The sequence below is a fragment of the Dipodomys merriami genome, unplaced genomic scaffold (assembly GCF_024711535.1).
Source record: "Dipodomys merriami isolate MVZ:Mamm:240054 unplaced genomic scaffold, mDipMer1.0.p SCAF_7, whole genome shotgun sequence".
In the NCBI taxonomy this organism is placed as follows: domain Eukaryota; kingdom Metazoa; phylum Chordata; class Mammalia; order Rodentia; family Heteromyidae; genus Dipodomys; species Dipodomys merriami.
Window position 1 is genome coordinate 33,197,888 of NW_027206290.1, and position 18,048 is coordinate 33,215,935.

General features: G+C 40.9%; 2 protein-coding genes across 8 annotated transcripts in view; one reads left to right on the forward strand and one right to left on the reverse strand.

The window, feature by feature from the left end:
• The window catches only part of Dram2 (DNA damage regulated autophagy modulator 2), a 29,433-nt gene extending 23,250 nt beyond the window's left edge, over positions 1 to 6,183 (reverse strand). The window contains exons 1-3 of one of the 6 annotated variants that reach the window (XM_070006280.1): positions 6,035 to 6,183; positions 5,540 to 5,684; positions 3,677 to 3,746 (exon numbers count right to left, since the gene is read on the reverse strand). The gene's annotated coding sequence lies outside the window, so the exon portion shown is untranslated. Of the gene's footprint in view, positions 1 to 3,676; positions 3,747 to 5,539; positions 5,685 to 6,029 lie in introns of all 6 variants that reach the window. The other 5 variants (XM_070006278.1, XM_070006277.1, XM_070006275.1 and 2 more) reach the window with 5 other exon arrangements.
• Positions 6,184 to 6,205: 22 nt separating this feature from the next.
• The window catches only part of Cept1 (choline/ethanolamine phosphotransferase 1), a 48,464-nt gene continuing 36,621 nt past the window's right edge, over positions 6,206 to 18,048 (forward strand). For both annotated transcript variants that reach the window (XM_070006274.1, XM_070006273.1), the window contains exons 1-2: positions 6,206 to 6,314; positions 14,603 to 15,009. In XM_070006274.1, the coding sequence (XP_069862375.1) occupies positions 14,671 to 15,009 (339 nt within the window). In that variant the 5' untranslated portion in view covers positions 6,206 to 6,314; positions 14,603 to 14,670. The remainder of the gene's footprint in view (positions 6,315 to 14,602; positions 15,010 to 18,048) is intronic.

Below are 18,048 nucleotides of genomic sequence, written 5' to 3' on the forward strand. Positions count from 1 at the left end.
TTACATGAAAAACTAAGGCACAATGTCCTGGCCCTGCCTTCAAGCCCCAGTACTGGCACAGAAAAACAAGCAAACACATACCAAAAAAACTGTTCAAACTACAAGAAATTTTTCCTCATAGCTTGATGGCCTAAAAATTTTAGTCATCTCCACAAACTCCATAAATATCCTTAGCACTTCTCTTCTCTACAGTTGATGGTGCTCAACTTCCTCATGTCAGATGGACTTTCTAAAAAATGAATTCTCAGACAGTTTTCACTTGTCATGTGCGCTAATCATTTGACTTCTTGCTCAATAAGGACATTTTCATCTTGCTCTGTAAGTTTTTCTTTTGTCCCTAAAATCACCATGATAGGCATGATTTGAGGATCTTCCTGCTAAGTTACCATGATCTCCTCTATTTCTTTTTCTTGTCAGCCCTTACCCGCCCATCAATTATTCATTTTCTCCCTCTACTTAGTTAATTGAACACAAGCACCATTGGTATTTTTTCCAGGAGCAGTTACTGGAAAAATAATCCTCAATTTGTACGAATTTTTAATCATGTCCAAAGTCTTTCATTTTTCTTCTCTAATCTCTTTAGGTGCTATTTTAATTTCTGTTTCCAGCAATTCTCACTTCCTGTCTCCATATTCATTGGTTCAGCCCATTCTTGCATGTACTTTATGGTTTCCAAAAAGATGTCTAAATTTAGAAGAGCTTAATCTGACAGCATTAAAAAAGACTTAATTGAGGGTAAATTAGGGAGCATCTATATGTTCTTTTGCAAGTACTTTGGCACATTACTAACAGGAGCCAACTTTGTATTAATTTTTTGGCTGTCAGTTTTTCCAATCATGTAGAATGTAAACTTGAACCAACCTTGAACCTGAGTGATTGCAAACACTACAGCTTCAAGTACCCAAGTGGTATCTTTCTTCTCCCACCTAGAACTGTGGTGAAAATAGACAAATTTCTTCTTGACCATCCTGTGTGCCAAGAGGGAAATATATTTCTGTCTTACCTTTCACTGAATGTGTAGACTTCTGAGATCCTGACTAAATTTGGGAAGAAGTGGTTTTCCAAGGCCATGAGTTATATAATTTTAAGTGGAAAATTTTACATTTTACTTTCTAAAAATGTCACCCACTGAAGTATAGATACCATTTGCACAAACTACCATATGAAGAGTGTCTGTTGAAGTTGTATACTTGAGGTCACATGGATAGGAGTGCTATCTGCCTACGCTGGTATGACCGTAGGAAACCTATCTCATGGTCTTCCGTGTGCTTAATTCTATCAACCAAATGACCCCAGAGAAAACATACTTGCTACTCTATCTTCAGCTCTGTATTACTTTTCAGCCTTGAGGATTTCCCTTTATTTCTGTGTAAGATCTGATATGCACTTATTTACAAGGATAAAACTATTACTTATTCAGTATTTGGATGTTTTGGCAAAAAGGATTTCAAAATATTTTGTCCATCCCACTGGTAGAAGTATTACTTCTGCTCCAATTTATCTTTTTACACATATAGATCATTCCTATTCAAAACAGACCTCAATCATTCTCTTGGACCAACAACTTTCCCTCATCCCTATCTGGAAGTAAGCGTCTATTCTTCTGAGAATACTTGACTTGTTCATCTGTTGCAAATCTTTTCTTTTACAGTAGGAAAATTTAGAAGGGTATCTCCAGTGGATAAAGTCTTTGCTGACTATACTTAGCTGAGTCACTCAGTATTTGTGGAATGAACAGGCAGTCAAAACTAAACCCTCTTTAACTCTCATTATTGATCGTTTTTGCTTTGTTCTGTTTTTGTTTACTTTAGAATACAGTGTTATTTTCTTCCCTAGATTTTGAAGCTATGCAGAGAAACTGACTTTCTTCAGAGCCCTCATAAGCTATACCAAGTGATAATGGCACTCCTATTTCTATAACTTGCTTAAGATTATCATTCCTCCAACTGTACATTTAATTCAGATTCTCATTATAATTCAGACTCTCAGCTCTGTTGACCTGCTTCATTTCCCCTCAGCTAGGCTATCTTCATGCTAAGTTAACTTTTCTAAGACAATCCTCGGATAGAAAACAAATTATTTTAGGGCTGGGAAGGTGGCTCAGTGGTAGAGCACTTGCCTTGCATGCATGAGACCGTAGGTTCAATTCCTCAGCACCACATAAGCAACAAAAGCCAGAAGTGGTTCTGTGGCTCAAAGTGGTAGAGTCCTAGCCTTGAGCTGAAGAGCTGAGGGACAGCACCCAGGCCCGGAGTTCAGGCCCCATGACTGGCCAAAAATAATAATCATAACAACTTTATTTTTCTTTTTAAATTATCATTTAAATCTTGTCCAAAGGCTTTTCAATTTAACATGTCAGTTTTATGAGTACAATGCATCTTGATCAATATCCTCCCTTCCATCATTTTCCCCATCTCTTGTTATTCCATCAATTCTCTCAAGTTACCTGGTTTTAAAACTTTTTTTTTAGGGGCTGGGAAGGTGGCTCAGTGGCAGAGTGTTTGCCTTGCATGCATGAGGCCCTGGGTTCAATTCCTCAGCCCCACATAAGCAGAAAAAAGCTAGGAAGTAGTGCTCTAACTCAAGTGGTAGGGCTCTAGCCTTGAGCTAAAGAGCTGAGGGACAGTACCCAGGCCCAGAGTTCAAGCCCCATGTCTAACCAAAAAAAAAAATTTTTTTTTAATAAAATAATGTAGCCAGGCATTGGTGACACATGCCTGTAATCCTAGCTACTCAGGAGGCTGAGATCTGAGGATCACAGTTCAAAGCCAGCTCCATGAGACTCTTATCTCCAATAAACCACTCAGAAAACCAGAAGTGATGCTGTGGCTCAAGTAGTAGAGAGCAGCCTTGAGCTGAAGAGCTGAGGGACAGCACCCAGACCCAGAGTTCAAGCCCCACAATCAACAACAACAACAACAAAAATTATGTAAACTTGGTCAAACTTCATAACTTCTGGGCTGGGAAGGTGGCTCAGTGGTAGAGCACTTGCTTTGCATGCATGAAGACCTGGGTTAGATTCCCCAGCACCACATAAGCAAAAAGAAAAAAAGCCGGAAGTGGCGCTGTAGCTCAAGTGCTGTGGCTCAAGTGCTAGAGCGCTAGCCTTGAGCTGAAGAGCTGAGGGACAGCACCCAGGCTCAGAGTTCTGGCCCCAAGACCAGACCCAAAAAAACAAAACAAAAACAAAAACAAAAAAAAACTTCATAACTTCTTTGAAACAGTTTCTACTATGTAGGTAGCACATACTAAGTAATGAATAGGAACATGCAGCTATATTAATTAAATTTTCAATTGGTTCAAATTAAGTAAAAATTACAATCTCAGTTCCTCTGTTAAAATTCTCACATTTCAAATGCTGAAAGCCACATGTGTCTATTGACAGCTAGGAGGCCAATAAAGACATAGTGCATTTTGTTATTATGGAGTTTCACTGAGCAGGGCTAACTAGTTATTATAGAGATTATACTAACATGACAGAACAAGAAAATAAAAACCTAACACATTGCTGATGTATAATAAACAGTAACTGTTAGTACTGTGTGTTAAAATGTCTAAAACAATAGCTGCTTCATTGAGGTTTATTCAAAAATTAAATGAGATAATGCATGTAAGGTTAGGGTACCATCATAGGTAGACAATGTGTTCCTCTTTTAGAAGATGAAAGAGAAATTACCTGTTTTATGAGTTCACAAAGTTTCTGTCTTCAGAACTCTCTAAACTGTATTTCTTTCAGATCTTGAAATCTACAGAGAAAGAATATACCAATTTCTTGTTTCTATGTAATTTTTAAACAGTATATTTTTAGAAATGCACCAAAACGCTCTGTAGCTTGAAAAATAACTCACTTACCAATTATCCAGTAATACGATTTCAGATAGGTTATTTAACTCATGAGCTACAATATTCTTATTTGTAAAACAGACAAACCCTCCAAGGACTGTTCCTTAGACTGGAACGGGATAAGTGTAAGAAATGACAGTGTATTTATTTTTTATTACCATCGTATAGACCATGGTAAGTAACCACTCATAGACTCAACTGCTTTTTTAGTGTGTGCATGTACTGGAGCTTGAACTGAGGGCTTTGTGCTCCTGCTTAGCTTTTTTGCTCAAGACTGGCACTCTACCACTTGGTCCACATCTACACTTCTGGCTTTTTGAATTCTCAGATCTTTGCCTCTTGCATAGCTAGGATTAGTCACTAGCATCCTATAAGATTGAACTGCTATGTATAAATTCTCTCAATTTGCAGCAGGATTTGAGATAGTTTTAACATGAGTTTAACACGAGATAGTTTAACATGAGAAACTGAAGTACACAAATTAGGATAGAAAGATAACTAACAGAGTAATTCCTAGCAAAAAAAAAAATCAGAAGTTTAATGGTCAATAATTGCCGAAACCCTTTAAAAGACTTGAAAATATGTAGGGATAAACTCGACACAGCAGTAAGAATATTCAACAAAATATTTTTGCATCTATCACCTATCTTCTGTGCTGTCTTTGAAACTCCAAGAATCAGAACTGCAGCTCCAATTTTTACAAATATGCAAAGCCACTGGTAGATGATTTCTAATGACATCTTCTCCAAGTGGCAAATGCTAAGGAATAAGAAGAAACTAAACTGGGAGAAACAAACAGGACAAAAGAAAAAGAAAACAAAAACAGCAACAAAGGAAAAACCCTCTTCTTGGGAGGGTGGGAAAAAGGGAGAACAAATGCAGCAGTGGTACTCACTAGATACTATCTGGAAAATGAACTGTATAACTTGTGGGTGGGGATGGGAGGGAAAACCTGAGAGAGAGCAAGGGAAGGGATGGCATTGTTTAAAAAGATATGTACTCTTTATATCTGACTTATATAACTGTAACTCCTTGGTACATCACCTTTTATAATAAGAAAAATGCACGAAGAAAAAAAATAATTCAAAACTTTTAATAAAGTCTCCCAGCTACCTGTTAATAAAAGAAAAGAAAGAAAGTAAATTGTGGATGTTTCAAGTGAACAGATGGAAAGCCCTGAGCTTCTTTCACTCAGGCAGAGAGTAAAGCATGAAAGAAAACGATTATTTCCCTGAACTCTAATAATGGCCTCTTAACAAATGTAGAGTATTGGGCCTGTAGTTTAAATCCTAAAAGAATACAGAAGATAAACCTCACAATGGAAGAGAAATGAAAATTTGCCAATGCCACACAAATTGAGTTTCATTGCCTACTGATTCATGAACTAAAATTTGAAAGAACTGGGAAGATTTTTTTTTTCCAAGCCGTTTCCTGTTTTGCAAATGAAAAACTCCGGTCCTGAGGAAACAAAAGACCAGCAACTTCCTGTCCGCGTGGGAACCACTCCCAGCATCACCAATGTGGGCAGCAGTAGACGGAGTTCCAGCAAATACAAGGTCACCAAGGATCCCAGTTTCAAACTGACTCCTGCCCGCGCCACCAGAATCTGTGCCCAGCAGTGACAACGGGAACACGTACCCAACCCAAACCGTAGTGTGTGTGTGTGTGTGTGTGTGTGTTGAGGGGGGGTTCTTACCCGCTTAAAAACAAAAACAGAGTGTTTAAATCTCTGCTTTTTTCTTTTTTTCCGCCAGGTCCCACAGCACTGGAGCAGAGATCTGTTTCGCTTCACCTTGGGCCTCCAGGAGAAGATGCAGGAGACAGTTTACAAAGAAGCGCCGCTGTGGGGGGAGAGGGGGGCAATCGGGCCGTGGAAGAACCAAGTAACGAGACAGCAAAGTGGGGTACGGGGTCTGAACCCACCTGCACTCACCAGCCCAGCCCCTCTTGGGTCCCCACGAAGGTCTCCCACCGCCTTGCACACCCCCCAGCCCGGCCCTGGCCTTCGCATCGCGCACCCCCAGGTGCAGACAGACCTTGGCGGGGCCCAGGGGATGGGGGGGGGGCGGGTGGCCGGCTCCCGGGGAGACGGGCAGAGCCCCAGAGCACCCCCGGGGCCACGTCCCAGTCCGCTGTCGCATTTCCAAACGTCGGGCTCCAGGCATCAAGCATTTTCCCCTCCTCACCTCACCTTCTGAAATGCCTAACCTGGCAGATCCAGCCAGCGTCAGCCCAGGGCTCCGGTGCTCACCGCCCGGCCGCAGCAGGAGACAGGGTGGAACTCTGGGGCGCGCTCCCGAGCCGCCCGGCCAGCTCGGGGACGCGCTGCCGCTCCTTCCGACCCCCCACCCCCGACGCGCGCGCCCTTTACGGCAGTCGCGAAAGTGTCGTGAACGTGCCGCCGCCGCTTGGAGTCACCCGGGCGGCTGGACCCGGAGTTGTTATTCGTAGGTGTGCTTGTCGGAGTGCGGGTAAGGATGCTGGGGTAAAGTCTCGGGAGAGCGGAAGAGGCCCGGATGTGAAGGACGTGGAGGGGAAGGAGGGCGAGCCTGGAGGCTCCGGGGAGGGCTCCTCGGCGGAGTGGTGTGTGGGGTTTCGCTGAGACGAACGCCGCCCTTCCTCATGCAGGGCGGCCTCTCGCGCCCGTGCGCGGGGCTCGGGCAGCGCCGGGGGGGCGACCGACTGCCCCTTACGGGGGGCTTGGGAGACGGGGAGGTGGCAGAGCGCCTGCGCGGGCCGAAGCGGGAGTCGGGGCTGGGGGAGCGGGGACCGCGGAGCGCGGCCGGCCGGCGGCGGGCGGCAGGAGGGCTGGGCCGCCGCCCGGGCGGAACCGAGCCTGCCTGTCGGCACTACACCGTCCTGCCCCAGCGCTGCCAGCTCCACACACCGGGCAGCATCTCGGGCCGGCTGCGCCTTCTTCCCCTTTGGAATTGCCTGCCGTGGTGGTGGTGATGGCGGTGGTGGAGGTTTCCTGGCTGGGCCTCGCTTCTTGGTCAGCAACTTTTCTAGAAATTTCAGCTCCTCCTGACCAGCGCAGACACGCCAGCGAATGGGGTGTGTTTCCGCAGTATTCTTAGAAGGAGGAACGACGGGAGGCTTGCTCGCGTTTGCCAGGAGCCCTGGGGTGAATGGGATCTTCACCCTCAGCGGTGCCTTCTGCACCTCGCAGTTTGGCCGTGTTACGTCCCGGACGTTTGGCATCGGTGGCATTGCATTGTAGGCTTTGCCTTGGGAGTCTTGCAGTGCACGGCTAAATCTGTACGTGGTCAGAAGACTCCGTTCCGACGGATATGCTCTAATCCGTGCCTGTTGAATTGACTCAAAACACAAACCACACTGGGCTGAGGCACTCGGTCCACTACCATTGACAACTATCTGTTCGTATGAAATCTCAGAGACAAGTCCTAACACTATTTGGTTGCGTATTCCACCCGCGCTGATTGAAGTTCCTTGTAGAATTTTTCATTGCAACCCTTCCTTAAAAGAAGTATATATTAGATAAATCTGCCTCGTTAGCGCTAATTACATTCTATTACATAGCAGATTCTTCTTTTGCTAGGCTTCTGTATGTTATTTAAGCTGACCAAAAGTACTGTTGATATTCTTTGAGAGTCATTCTATGTTCATTTTCAGAAACTAGAAAAATAGACAAAGCCAGGCTTTTGCTGTCCCCCCCCCACCGTCCGTCCTTGCGGGGGGGGGGGGGGTTATTTTTGTTTTAAGGAAGGCAAGACTTCACTTTAGCAAAACACTACATTTAAGTTGTATTACACAGTAATTTTTTTTCTTCCAAGTTTGTGGTAAAAAGGCTTTTGTATATGTAATTTGTGTATGTGTATTTGCACACACACTCGGCTCCTGCACCCATAGTGGGCTGGGCAATATCACTTAGCTTTTTCACGAAAGGCTGGTGCTTTACTACAGCCATACCTCTGCTTCCAGCTTTCTTTTGCTGTTTGTTGGAGATAAGGCTTTCATGGGCTTAACTGCCCCAGCTGGCTTCAAACCAGGATCTTCAGATCTCAGTTTCCTAAGGAACTAGGATTACAGGCATGAGCAAGCCACTGGTGCCCTGGGTTGTAAATTTGTTTTATGTGTCACTTGCTAAACAATGTTGAACTTCATCTAGCGATTCAGTTTTGTTTCTCCCTTTCTTGGTTTTTGTCGTTGTTGTTGTTTTATCATTTTCCCCACCCATCATTCTCCCTTCGTGTCAGCCATTGGTATTTTACTTTCATGGTGCTATGGAGTTGGGAAAGAGCAGGTTTCCTGTGAAAGGCTTATGAATATACTGCTGAATCAGTGCAGATCAAAACTTGGCACCTTAGACATGGGGGGGGTGGAATTCTGGAATTTCACATAACAGGTTGGATATTGTGCAAGTTTACCTTATGCTCTGCCTAGCAGTTGGGAGGAGTTGTTTGTTTTACTGGTATTTGTCAGGTGTTCCCCATGCGGAAGTCTAGAATAGGAAGGATGCTTTTATCCTCAGCTACTGTAAGTACAAATGTCTTACATGATGGGTGTTTAAGTCCCAAAATTGCATGTAGTTTTAGTGACTATTAAGTATTTGATTATATTTTTGTCTTTGCTGAGCTTTTCACATAGATATATATTCATGCCTGTACAAGGAAGGAGGGTGCAATCTGAGGAATAAGTTCAAAGCCAGCCTGAGCAGGAAAGTTCCTGAGACTCTATTCCTAGTTAACCAACAAAAAGTTGGAAATGGAGTTGTGTAGCTCAGGTGTTTGAGCATCAGCCTTTGAGCGACAGAACTCAGGAACAGATCCCAGTCCCTGGGTTGAAGCCCCAGGGCCAGCGCGCGCGCGCGCGCGCGCACACACACACACACACACACACACACACACACGATGTTTTGTCACACACACACACACACACGATGTTTTGTCAAACCATTTGTTCTCCAAACGTTTGTTGGAAGGTTAGAACTTAATATTGGAAGGATGTTAGAACTTACTAAGACTTCTCTCTCTCTCTGCCCCCCTTCCCACACACACACACAACAAAGCTTTGGAGCTTCTGGACAGTATAGAATGACATATCTCTGTTTTTCTGCTTCCACAAGATCTAGAACTACTAAAGTGTTCCTTAAATATAAGATGAATCATATCTGCTCATCATTCAATAAGTGTGATTACTTACATAGTGCTAAGGCTGGTATGAGACTATGGGAAAAGAATGTTAGCAAACAAGCATGGCCTTTGCACTTGTGGAACTTACAGAGCAATGTGGGGAAAGACCAAAAAAAAAAGTCTATAAAGAAAACATTCAATGGAGCTAAGTGCTAAAGCCAGGTTATAACAGAAGAGGGTATTTACAGATTATAGGTGGGAAAGTTGCCAAAGTACTGTGACCAATATTTATAAAATGAACTTCAACAGGTGGCAAGAACTTTTTTTTAATATACTTTAAGGTACTCAGTTATTCTTACGATTTATGAAAATCTATCTGTGGTTAACAATTAGGCTGTGCTCCAGTGTTGTAGGGTTTTTATTTGTTTGTTTGCTTTGTTTTTAGTTTTTTCTCTCAAGACTGGTGCTCATTACTTGAGCACTTGAGCCACAACTCCACTTCTGGGTATTTTTTTTCTTTTTTTTTTTTTATTTTGTGTGTGTGGTTGAGGGGGTCGAGGGTTAGTTGGGACTGGTTAGCTTGAGATGAGAGTCTCAATGGACTTTTCTGCCTGGACTGGCTTCCAACCATGATATCAGAGTAGCTAGCCCCTAGTACCCAGATCAGTTTTTTTTTGGGGGGGGGAGGGGTATTTTAAATCCTCAGTGGTTTTTTGTCTTCAAAGATTTCAGTCGCTTAATGTAAAATATGCACTCCAAACTATTTTCTGACTCATTAACTTATTTTTCTTATAGTGCCCATCACACTGTGTAATATTATTGCTTATTTGCCAGCTTTTTAGCCATGGGGAAGCTAAAAACATCTGTCTGGTTCATTACAGTCAAATATTACTTGAATGTATTGGAACTTGGAACGATTTTTCCATAAAAACTATTTTCAGGAGGGTGCTGATGGCTTACACCTGTAATCCTAACTACTCTGGAGCCTGAGATCTGAGGATTTTTAGTTTCTATACTATAGAAATAAAGCACATTTTTCTGCTGCTTACCCCTTTGGGCATAGGTCTGGCACCATAAAAGTTTTAAGCAGAGCCAGGTGCTGGTGGAGGCTAAAATCTGAGGATTGCAGTTCAAAGCTAGCTTGGCAAGGAAAGTCTGTGAGACTCAGATGTGGCTCAAGTGGGAAAGCACCAGCCTTGAGCAAGAAAGCCAAGTGAAAGTGAAATGCTTTTTATTCAGGCCCCAGGCCTGGCATGCACCTCACACATATACACAACCTTAAGTGGTTAAGTAGTGTTTGTAATATTTGTACTACCTTTTCATATTTCCATTCTAACATCCTCTTGTTCCCTTTCTGTCCTGATCTTCCTGTTGTATCTATTGTAACATCCAGAAGGTCCTGTTTTTTTTCTGAGATGGCTTACATGACAATAGACGTGTTTGTTGTATCTATTGTAACATCCAGAAGGTCCTGTTTTATTCTGAGATGGCTTGCATGACAATAGACGTGTTGAGAGTGTAAATGGACCTGTGTTAGTGACTGTTGCCAGTGACCTACCCACCTATTTATTGCAGTGTTTAAAAGTAAAATACCTGTCTAGGGCTATGTGTGTCTGAATTTATATTTGCAATATTGTTGCTAATAGCTTACAGAGACTAAGTTTCCAAATTAAAATGTTGTCAAGAAAAATCTTAAAAAAAAAAAACTCATTGCCTCTTTTTACGTTTTTTTTTTTTGGGGGGGGGGTGTTGGTTGTTTTTTGTTTTTTGCTTGGGGCTTGAACTCAGAGCCTGGGCACTGTCCCTTATTTTCTTTTTTCCTCAAGGCTAGCACTCCCCCACTTGAGACGCAGCACCACTTTCAGCTTTTTCTGTTTATGTGGTTCTAAGGAATCGAACCCAGGGTTTCATGTGGTTCTAAGGAATGGAACCCAGGGCTTCATGCAGGCTAGGCAAGCACTAAGCCACATTCCCAGCCCCATTTTTTTATGTTGGATATATAAAAGTTAGATGTGGAAAGGCTTCCCAAGAGTAGGTTTTTTTCTAAGTGAGAAATAAAAGGTTAAAAGAAATCTAGGTCATGAGGGGGGAAACTTAGAAGGAAAGTATCAGTTTGTAAACCATTCCTGCCAAATATTTGCACTTAAAACCACTCAGATCAGTTGCTTCAGACTGTTCAGTGCCAAGAGCAAGTTAACACCCCATTTTTTAATAATAGAAGGATAAAAGTTTAAACAATAAAATACAAGTGGAATTGACTAAACTTTTTTTTCCTCCGAGCAGTTTCATATAAGCTAATTAGAGCTTACTAAATATGAAAATGCATTGTTTTACTACATAAAGTTTGACTATTATAAAGCTAGTGTTTTGGTGATTACCAGCCTGTCATTTGATCTAAAGTGATACCATTCACTAGTTGTTTTACAATGTAGAAATACTACTTTAAAAACAGGTTTAGGACTTGGGGTGTGATGCAGTATAGCTAGAGCACTTGCCTAGAAAGCTGAGTTTAATCTCCAGTTTCAAAAAAATAGCATGTCAAATTAAGACCTTTTATACAGCTACTTACAGATTAGTAAATAAATGAAAAGAAAATGATTATAAATAAAACATTTTTAAAGGATTAATGAGTACTTTCGTTGTGTGAGACACAACACTTTTGTGAGCAAAGGTTAAAAATTTAAATATTCGTTTATTTTAGAGGACCTCAGTAGCTTAAATTGTGTCATTGATTATTCTTTTGGGATTTTTGAAATTCTACTTCAAGTTATTTGGATTATGAGACTACAATGACTACTTTTTGAAACAGATGTTGAGAAAGATGATTGGCAAAGGTTTTGGATACCACCTCGGGTCATTAGTGACATGAAAATCTTGGAACAGAATATTTTTGAGGATGTAGAGGGAAAGTCATGGTCTGCATCTGAGACCAACATTGTATCCTCATGTGCAGTCTAGACATGCCTAGGTGTCTCCTCTGGTGATGCCACCACCTCTCCCTCAACTTCACTAGCCCTTGGCCCTTTAGCCAGTATCAATAAGGTAACAGCTACCAGTCTGTGAACCACTCTACAAAAATAAGCTAGATCTTACCACAGGAAAAATAAGAGACAACAGTCATGTTTTGATACTAGATCCTCTATTAAGATGTCCTAGACCCTGCACCACATTCTTTAGTCACATAGTATACCATTTCTGGTAGTTTCCTGTTGCTTTCTGGATAGTTTTCAAGTAGAATATCAAATACCTTTCTCTTAGTTTAATGCCACTACCCTTTCAGTTCTATTAAGATTAATCTTTTTTTTTCCCTTCTAATCTTAGTGTTTCTGTTCCTCCTCCTATTCAATAACTATGAGTTTCCCACAGGGCTCTTTATCTTTTCCTTTTCTCTCCATAGTTAATACTTTCAAGAACCTTTCTACTTTATAGTCTTTATCTAGAGGTTAGCTCTAAGTAGTGAATTGAAATTTAATCTTTTGCTCAGACTTTAGTCTTTTGAACTTGTAGAGACTAGGCGTGCTGGAATAGGCCTATAGTACCAACTGTTGTGAGGCTGAGGCAGGCAGACTGCTTGAGCCCATCTGCTCTAAGACTGTCCTGGGGAACACAGCAAGACACTATCTCTTTGAAAATTTGTATTGTTACTATTAAGGAGTTATACAGCAGGGTTACAATTCCATAAGTCAGGTGATGAGTGCAGTTTTTCTTAGACAATGCCACTCCTGCGCCCAGGCCCAGAGTTCAGGCCCCATGATGGACCCCCCCCCCCAAAAAAAAAGACAATGCCACTCCTTCCTTCACTTTTTTTTTCCCCATCCCTGCCCATAAATTGCATATTTTTTACATAGTGTATATTGAATGCTATGACATTTGTTCACTCTTCCTAAAAGGAGGGAGGATGGGGTGCTGGATGGACTATAAGCTCAGTGGCACATGGCCAGCATATGGCTAGCCCTAGATTTGCTCCCCAACACTGAGGAAAAAGACAATAAATATTCTTTTTTTAAATTGGGTGCAGGGAGCCTGAATCAAGTGCCTAAAGTACTGCCTAGCAATTATGAGGCCCTTGGTTCAAACACCAGTACTACTAAGTAAATAAAAGTTGAATATTTGGCTTCTTCCCCACACTTTTTTCCAGTTCCTCTTTTGCCCTGTATCCCAAAAGCCGAAAACGTAACAAACTTCTTAACTTTCCCTTTGACAGAAGTGCAAGAATTGCTGTTCATTGATTTTTCTTCTTACACTGAATTCTAAGAACTATCTGCTAATTCTTTTAAATAGAAATTACCCATAAACTTGACTGTCTTTCATATTTCCATTTTTGCCACCCTAGGATAGGCTCTCACCAGTTAAAACCATTGAGATATGTTCATTTTTAATAGTTCTCACTACTCTCCATTGTAAATTATGTATATATAGCAGCTCTACTAATCTTGAAAATACTATGTTAATTTTCTTACTCTGCTTAATTACTGATAATCGTATTATGTCTAATCTTTTCTAAATCAAATGTAAGTTCTTCAGATATTAAACTCAAAAGTCCTCCAACAAAAGCTAACAACCAATTTGCTTGTGTTATTTTGGTTTATTTTTATTTTTATTTTATTGTAATGACTTTGTACAGAGGGGTTATGGTTACATAAGTAAGGTAATGAGTACATTTCTTCATTTCTTGTCAAGCATTGTTGCTCATGTTTTCTTACTACTACTTTAGTTTGTCAGGTTACCAACCGCCTATACACACACACACACACACACGCACACACACGCACACACGCACAGTACTGTTTCTTAATTTTCTTTTTTGTTATTTTCCCCACCTTAATACCATCCATATCCTTTCCATCAATAAAATTTTTTAAATTTAGCTTGAATAGAAACCTTGTGCTTCTGTTTCACTTATTAGCTATGAATTGGACAAGTTAATTAGTCTCATTTTGTCTTAGTTTATTTTACTGTACAAAATGAGAGTAATAAATAGTTCCTACCTTCTATAGTTGTGGGGATTGAGTTACGTATTAAGAAGTACTTAGATTGGAATGTAATGAAAGTGTTCAGTAAACAGCTTTTATGAAATAATACTAAGTTGCTAGACTTGGGGCTTGAGTTTCCATGCAAATGAAGTATTTGTAACATAATACAACTAAAGGACTAGGGAATAGAAAGAGTATGAGCTGCAAAGTCAGCTACACTATGAAGTAACAAGAAGCATTTGACTATTAAAGTCCCTCAGTAGCCAGGCATCAGTGGCTCACATCTGTAATCCTAGCTACTCCGAGGCTGAGATCTGAGGATCACAGTTCAAAGCCAGCCAACAGGAAAAGTCTGTGAGACTCTTCTCTCCAATAAACCACTCACAAAACCAGAGGTGGCACTGTGGCTCAAGTGGTAGAGCACTCACCTTGAGTTGAAGAGCTGAGGTGCGGCACCCAGGCCCAGAGTTCAAGCCCCACAACCAACAGAAGAAAAAAGAAAGTCCCTCAGTAGTTTTCTCTTAAAGATAAGGTCTTAAACTTTCAGTAAGAACTAGAACCAAGCTCTCAGGTCCCTAGTTTTCTCACTCCTGTTTTATATTATTCTTTTAGGATGACTTTAAGTTTTTATCTTGTTTGGTTATAGTAGAAGTATTAGACAAACATCTCTCTTTTTGTTGTTTTGTTTTCCAGATACATTGCTGTGAAAAGCTACAAAATCAAATAAATTGCTGTCTCCAAATAAAAGAAAACCAAGATCCATGAGTGGGCACCGGTCAACAAGGAAACGATGTGGAGATTCTCACCCGGAGTCCCCTGTGGGCTTGGGGCATATGAGTACTACAGGTTGTGTATTAAATAAGTTGTTTCAGTTACCTACACCACCATTGTCAAGACACCAACTAAAGCGACTAGAAGAACACAGATATCAGAGTGCTGGACGATCCTTGCTTGAGCCCTTAATGCAAGGGTATTGGGAATGGTTAGTTGGAAGAGTTCCCTCGTGGATTGCTCCAAATCTCATCACCATCATTGGACTATCAATAAACATCTGTACAACTATTTTATTAGTCTTCTATTGCCCTACAGCTACTGAACAGGTAAGAGGGATTTCTTATCAACAGATGACATTTTTTATATACCAGAAACATGGTCATTAGAGTTCTTATTTCATCATAACTAAAGATAAGATATGTCAGTCATTTGTTATAAGTATAACCTATTTTATATACTTAATATAACAAAGGTTTTTTGGGTTTTTTTCCCCCCAGTTCTGGGTCTTGAACCCAGGGCCTAGGCCCTGTCCCTGAGCCTCTCTGTGCTCAAGACTAGTACTCTACCACTTGAACCACAGTGCCACTTCTGGCTTTTTCTTTATATAATACTGAGGAACGAATTCAGGGCTTCATGTATGTTAGGCCAGCACTCTACCACTAAGCCACATTCCCAGACCTATACAACAAACTTTATATACTGCTTCATATTAGAACCAGAAAGAGACAAGTGCTGGTATCTCATGCCTGTAATACTAGTTGCTCAAAAGGCTAGGACCTAAATGATCAAGATTTGAAGCCAACTTGGACAGAAAAGTCCCAGGAGACTCCATAATAACCAGAAAAATCTGGGCTAGAAGTATGGTTCAAGTGACAGAGTCCCCAGCTATAAGTAAGCAAGCAAGCAAAAGAGCTCAAAACCTAGATGTTGAAGCCCTAATGCTGGCTGGCAATATAGATAGATAGAGAGATAGAGAGATAGATTTAGATATACACACACACACACTTTGTCCCATGTTAGCATGAAGCACGTGAAATTTCAACACTTTTCATAAAAGAATTTTTTTTTTGGGGGGGGGGGTCTGGTCGTGGGGCTTGAACTCTGGGCCTGGGCGCTGTCCCTCAGCTCTTCAGCTCAAGGCTAGTGCTCTACCACTTGAGCCACAGCGCCACTTCTGGCTTTTTTCTTTTTGCTTATGTGGTGCTGAGGAATTGAACCCAGGGTCCTCAGGCATGCAAGGCAAGCGCTCTACCACTGAGCCACCTTCCCAGCCCTCATAAAAGAATTTAAGTAAGTCTTAACAAAGTTTAAAATGATCAAAGAGAAAAATCTCTGGTATTTAAGGTGGCATGACTATAAAGCAGGCTAATCAAAGTTTTTCTCAGCCTCAGTATAGTGCTCTACTGAAATCCTAGCACTTGGGAGGCTGAGGCAGGAGGATCACAAATTTTAGACAAGCATTGGATATATAGTAAGGCATTATGTCCAAAAAAAAAAAAAGTTGTCTTTTATTACAGTGAGAATTGTTTAATTTTTTTTTCTCGTAAACATGTCTGGCTGGTAAACTTTGGTATGTCACTCTTATTCTAAAAAGATAAAATGAAAGTAAGGAAAAGTCAAGGTGATACTTTTCTGTTCCATATCTTGCTCTGGCTGCCATTAAGAAAGGAAATGTGGTATTGCTTACAAAGACTCTTTGCTGATCCTTGCCTCTAATCTGTTCTTTTTATTTGTTTTGTTGTGGGTGTGGGGCTTGAACTCTGGGCCTGGGCACTATCCTTGAGGGCTTTAGCTCAGGCTAGCACTCTACCACTTGAGCCACAGTGCTGCCACTTCCAGTTTTCTGGTAGTTAATTGAAGATAAGACTCTCAGACTTTTCCTGCCTAGGCTGGCTTTGAACTGTGATCCTCAGATCTCAGGCTCCTGAGTAGCTAGGATTACAGGTGTGAGCAACCAGCACTCAGCTTTTATCTTCTATTTTTGTTTGTACCTGCTGCTTGAGATTGGAGCTGAAACTCTTCATGAGAATGGGTAAATTTGGTTTTATGATTTCTTTATCAAATGGCAAACCAAGCCTATAATCATAGGCTGTAATTGAGAGGCTGAGGCAGGAGGGTCAAGGCTCAAAGGCTAGCATAGGGTGCATAGTAAGACCCTGTCTTAGTTGTTTGTTTTTTGTTTTGTTTTGTTAAGGTAAACCAAGGTATGAATGAGATAAAAGAGAATCAGAAAGATTTATTCTGTGCATATTAATCAGAAAGTTCCATCTTAGGTAATCCTGAACCAGCAAAAGTTGATCTGCAACTTTGATATCTTTAGATGTCAAACACTCTGTGCTATATGAAATCATAATAGCCACAAGCTTAAGTAACCTTAAATAGGTTTTCTTTATTAAAGTAACCTTTCTAGTGCTTTGTTCTTTGAGATACAATTACCATCATCTAACTTTCTTTTCCTTGTATTCATCATTTGCTTTTTGTCTCCATCTGTATCTCCTGAAGCGACTGACTAATGAAGGTCATAGTTACTATAAAATACGTGATTTTGCCGGGCGCCAGTGGCTCACGCCAATAATCCTAGCTACTCAGGAGGCTGAGATCTGAGGATCCCAGATGCTTATTTCCCTCATAAACTTTGAATATTTGTATTTTGATTCCTCTTTTACTATGCAAATATAGTTCATACAAATTGTATAAATATATTTCTGATTTCCTCTCATTTCCTCTTTTTAAAATGTCTTACTAAAAATATATATGTATACAAATATATATATATATATATATATCACAGTTGAGTCTGAAATTATTTTAATTCCTCTTTTACTGTGCAGCCTCCCAGACACTGGAATTATAGACGTGTGTCACCATGTCTAGCTGCTTATAACTATCTTATTGTACCTTAAAAAAAACACAAAAACCAGGAGCCCAGGTATGGCAATTCCAGAACTTTGAGACTGAAGCAGGAGGATCCGAAGTTAAAGGCCACCTGAATTATGCAGAAAAACCTTTTCTTAAAGAAGAAAAAAATCCACAGTAATAACAACAACAAAATCCACTAGGGGATTGTATTATCTTATCACATGTCCTTTGGACTGTTTTACATGTGGTTGCCCAAGGCCTTTACTACTTCCAGAAGAATTTGATCTAGTATCCACATGTCCTTGTAGATGTAGTATAACATCTGGGAAATCAGTTGTTTGCAATGGAAGCCTTCCAGTAGTCTTACCTCACTCAACTAGATTTAGGATGAGAACCTGGGAGCGAGAACTGATTCAAAGATAGCTTGGCCACTAATCTCGTTTATTCTACATCCTAGTATAAGTCAGGTAATTATGTTTCACTGTTGTTAAGTGACTTGAAATTAC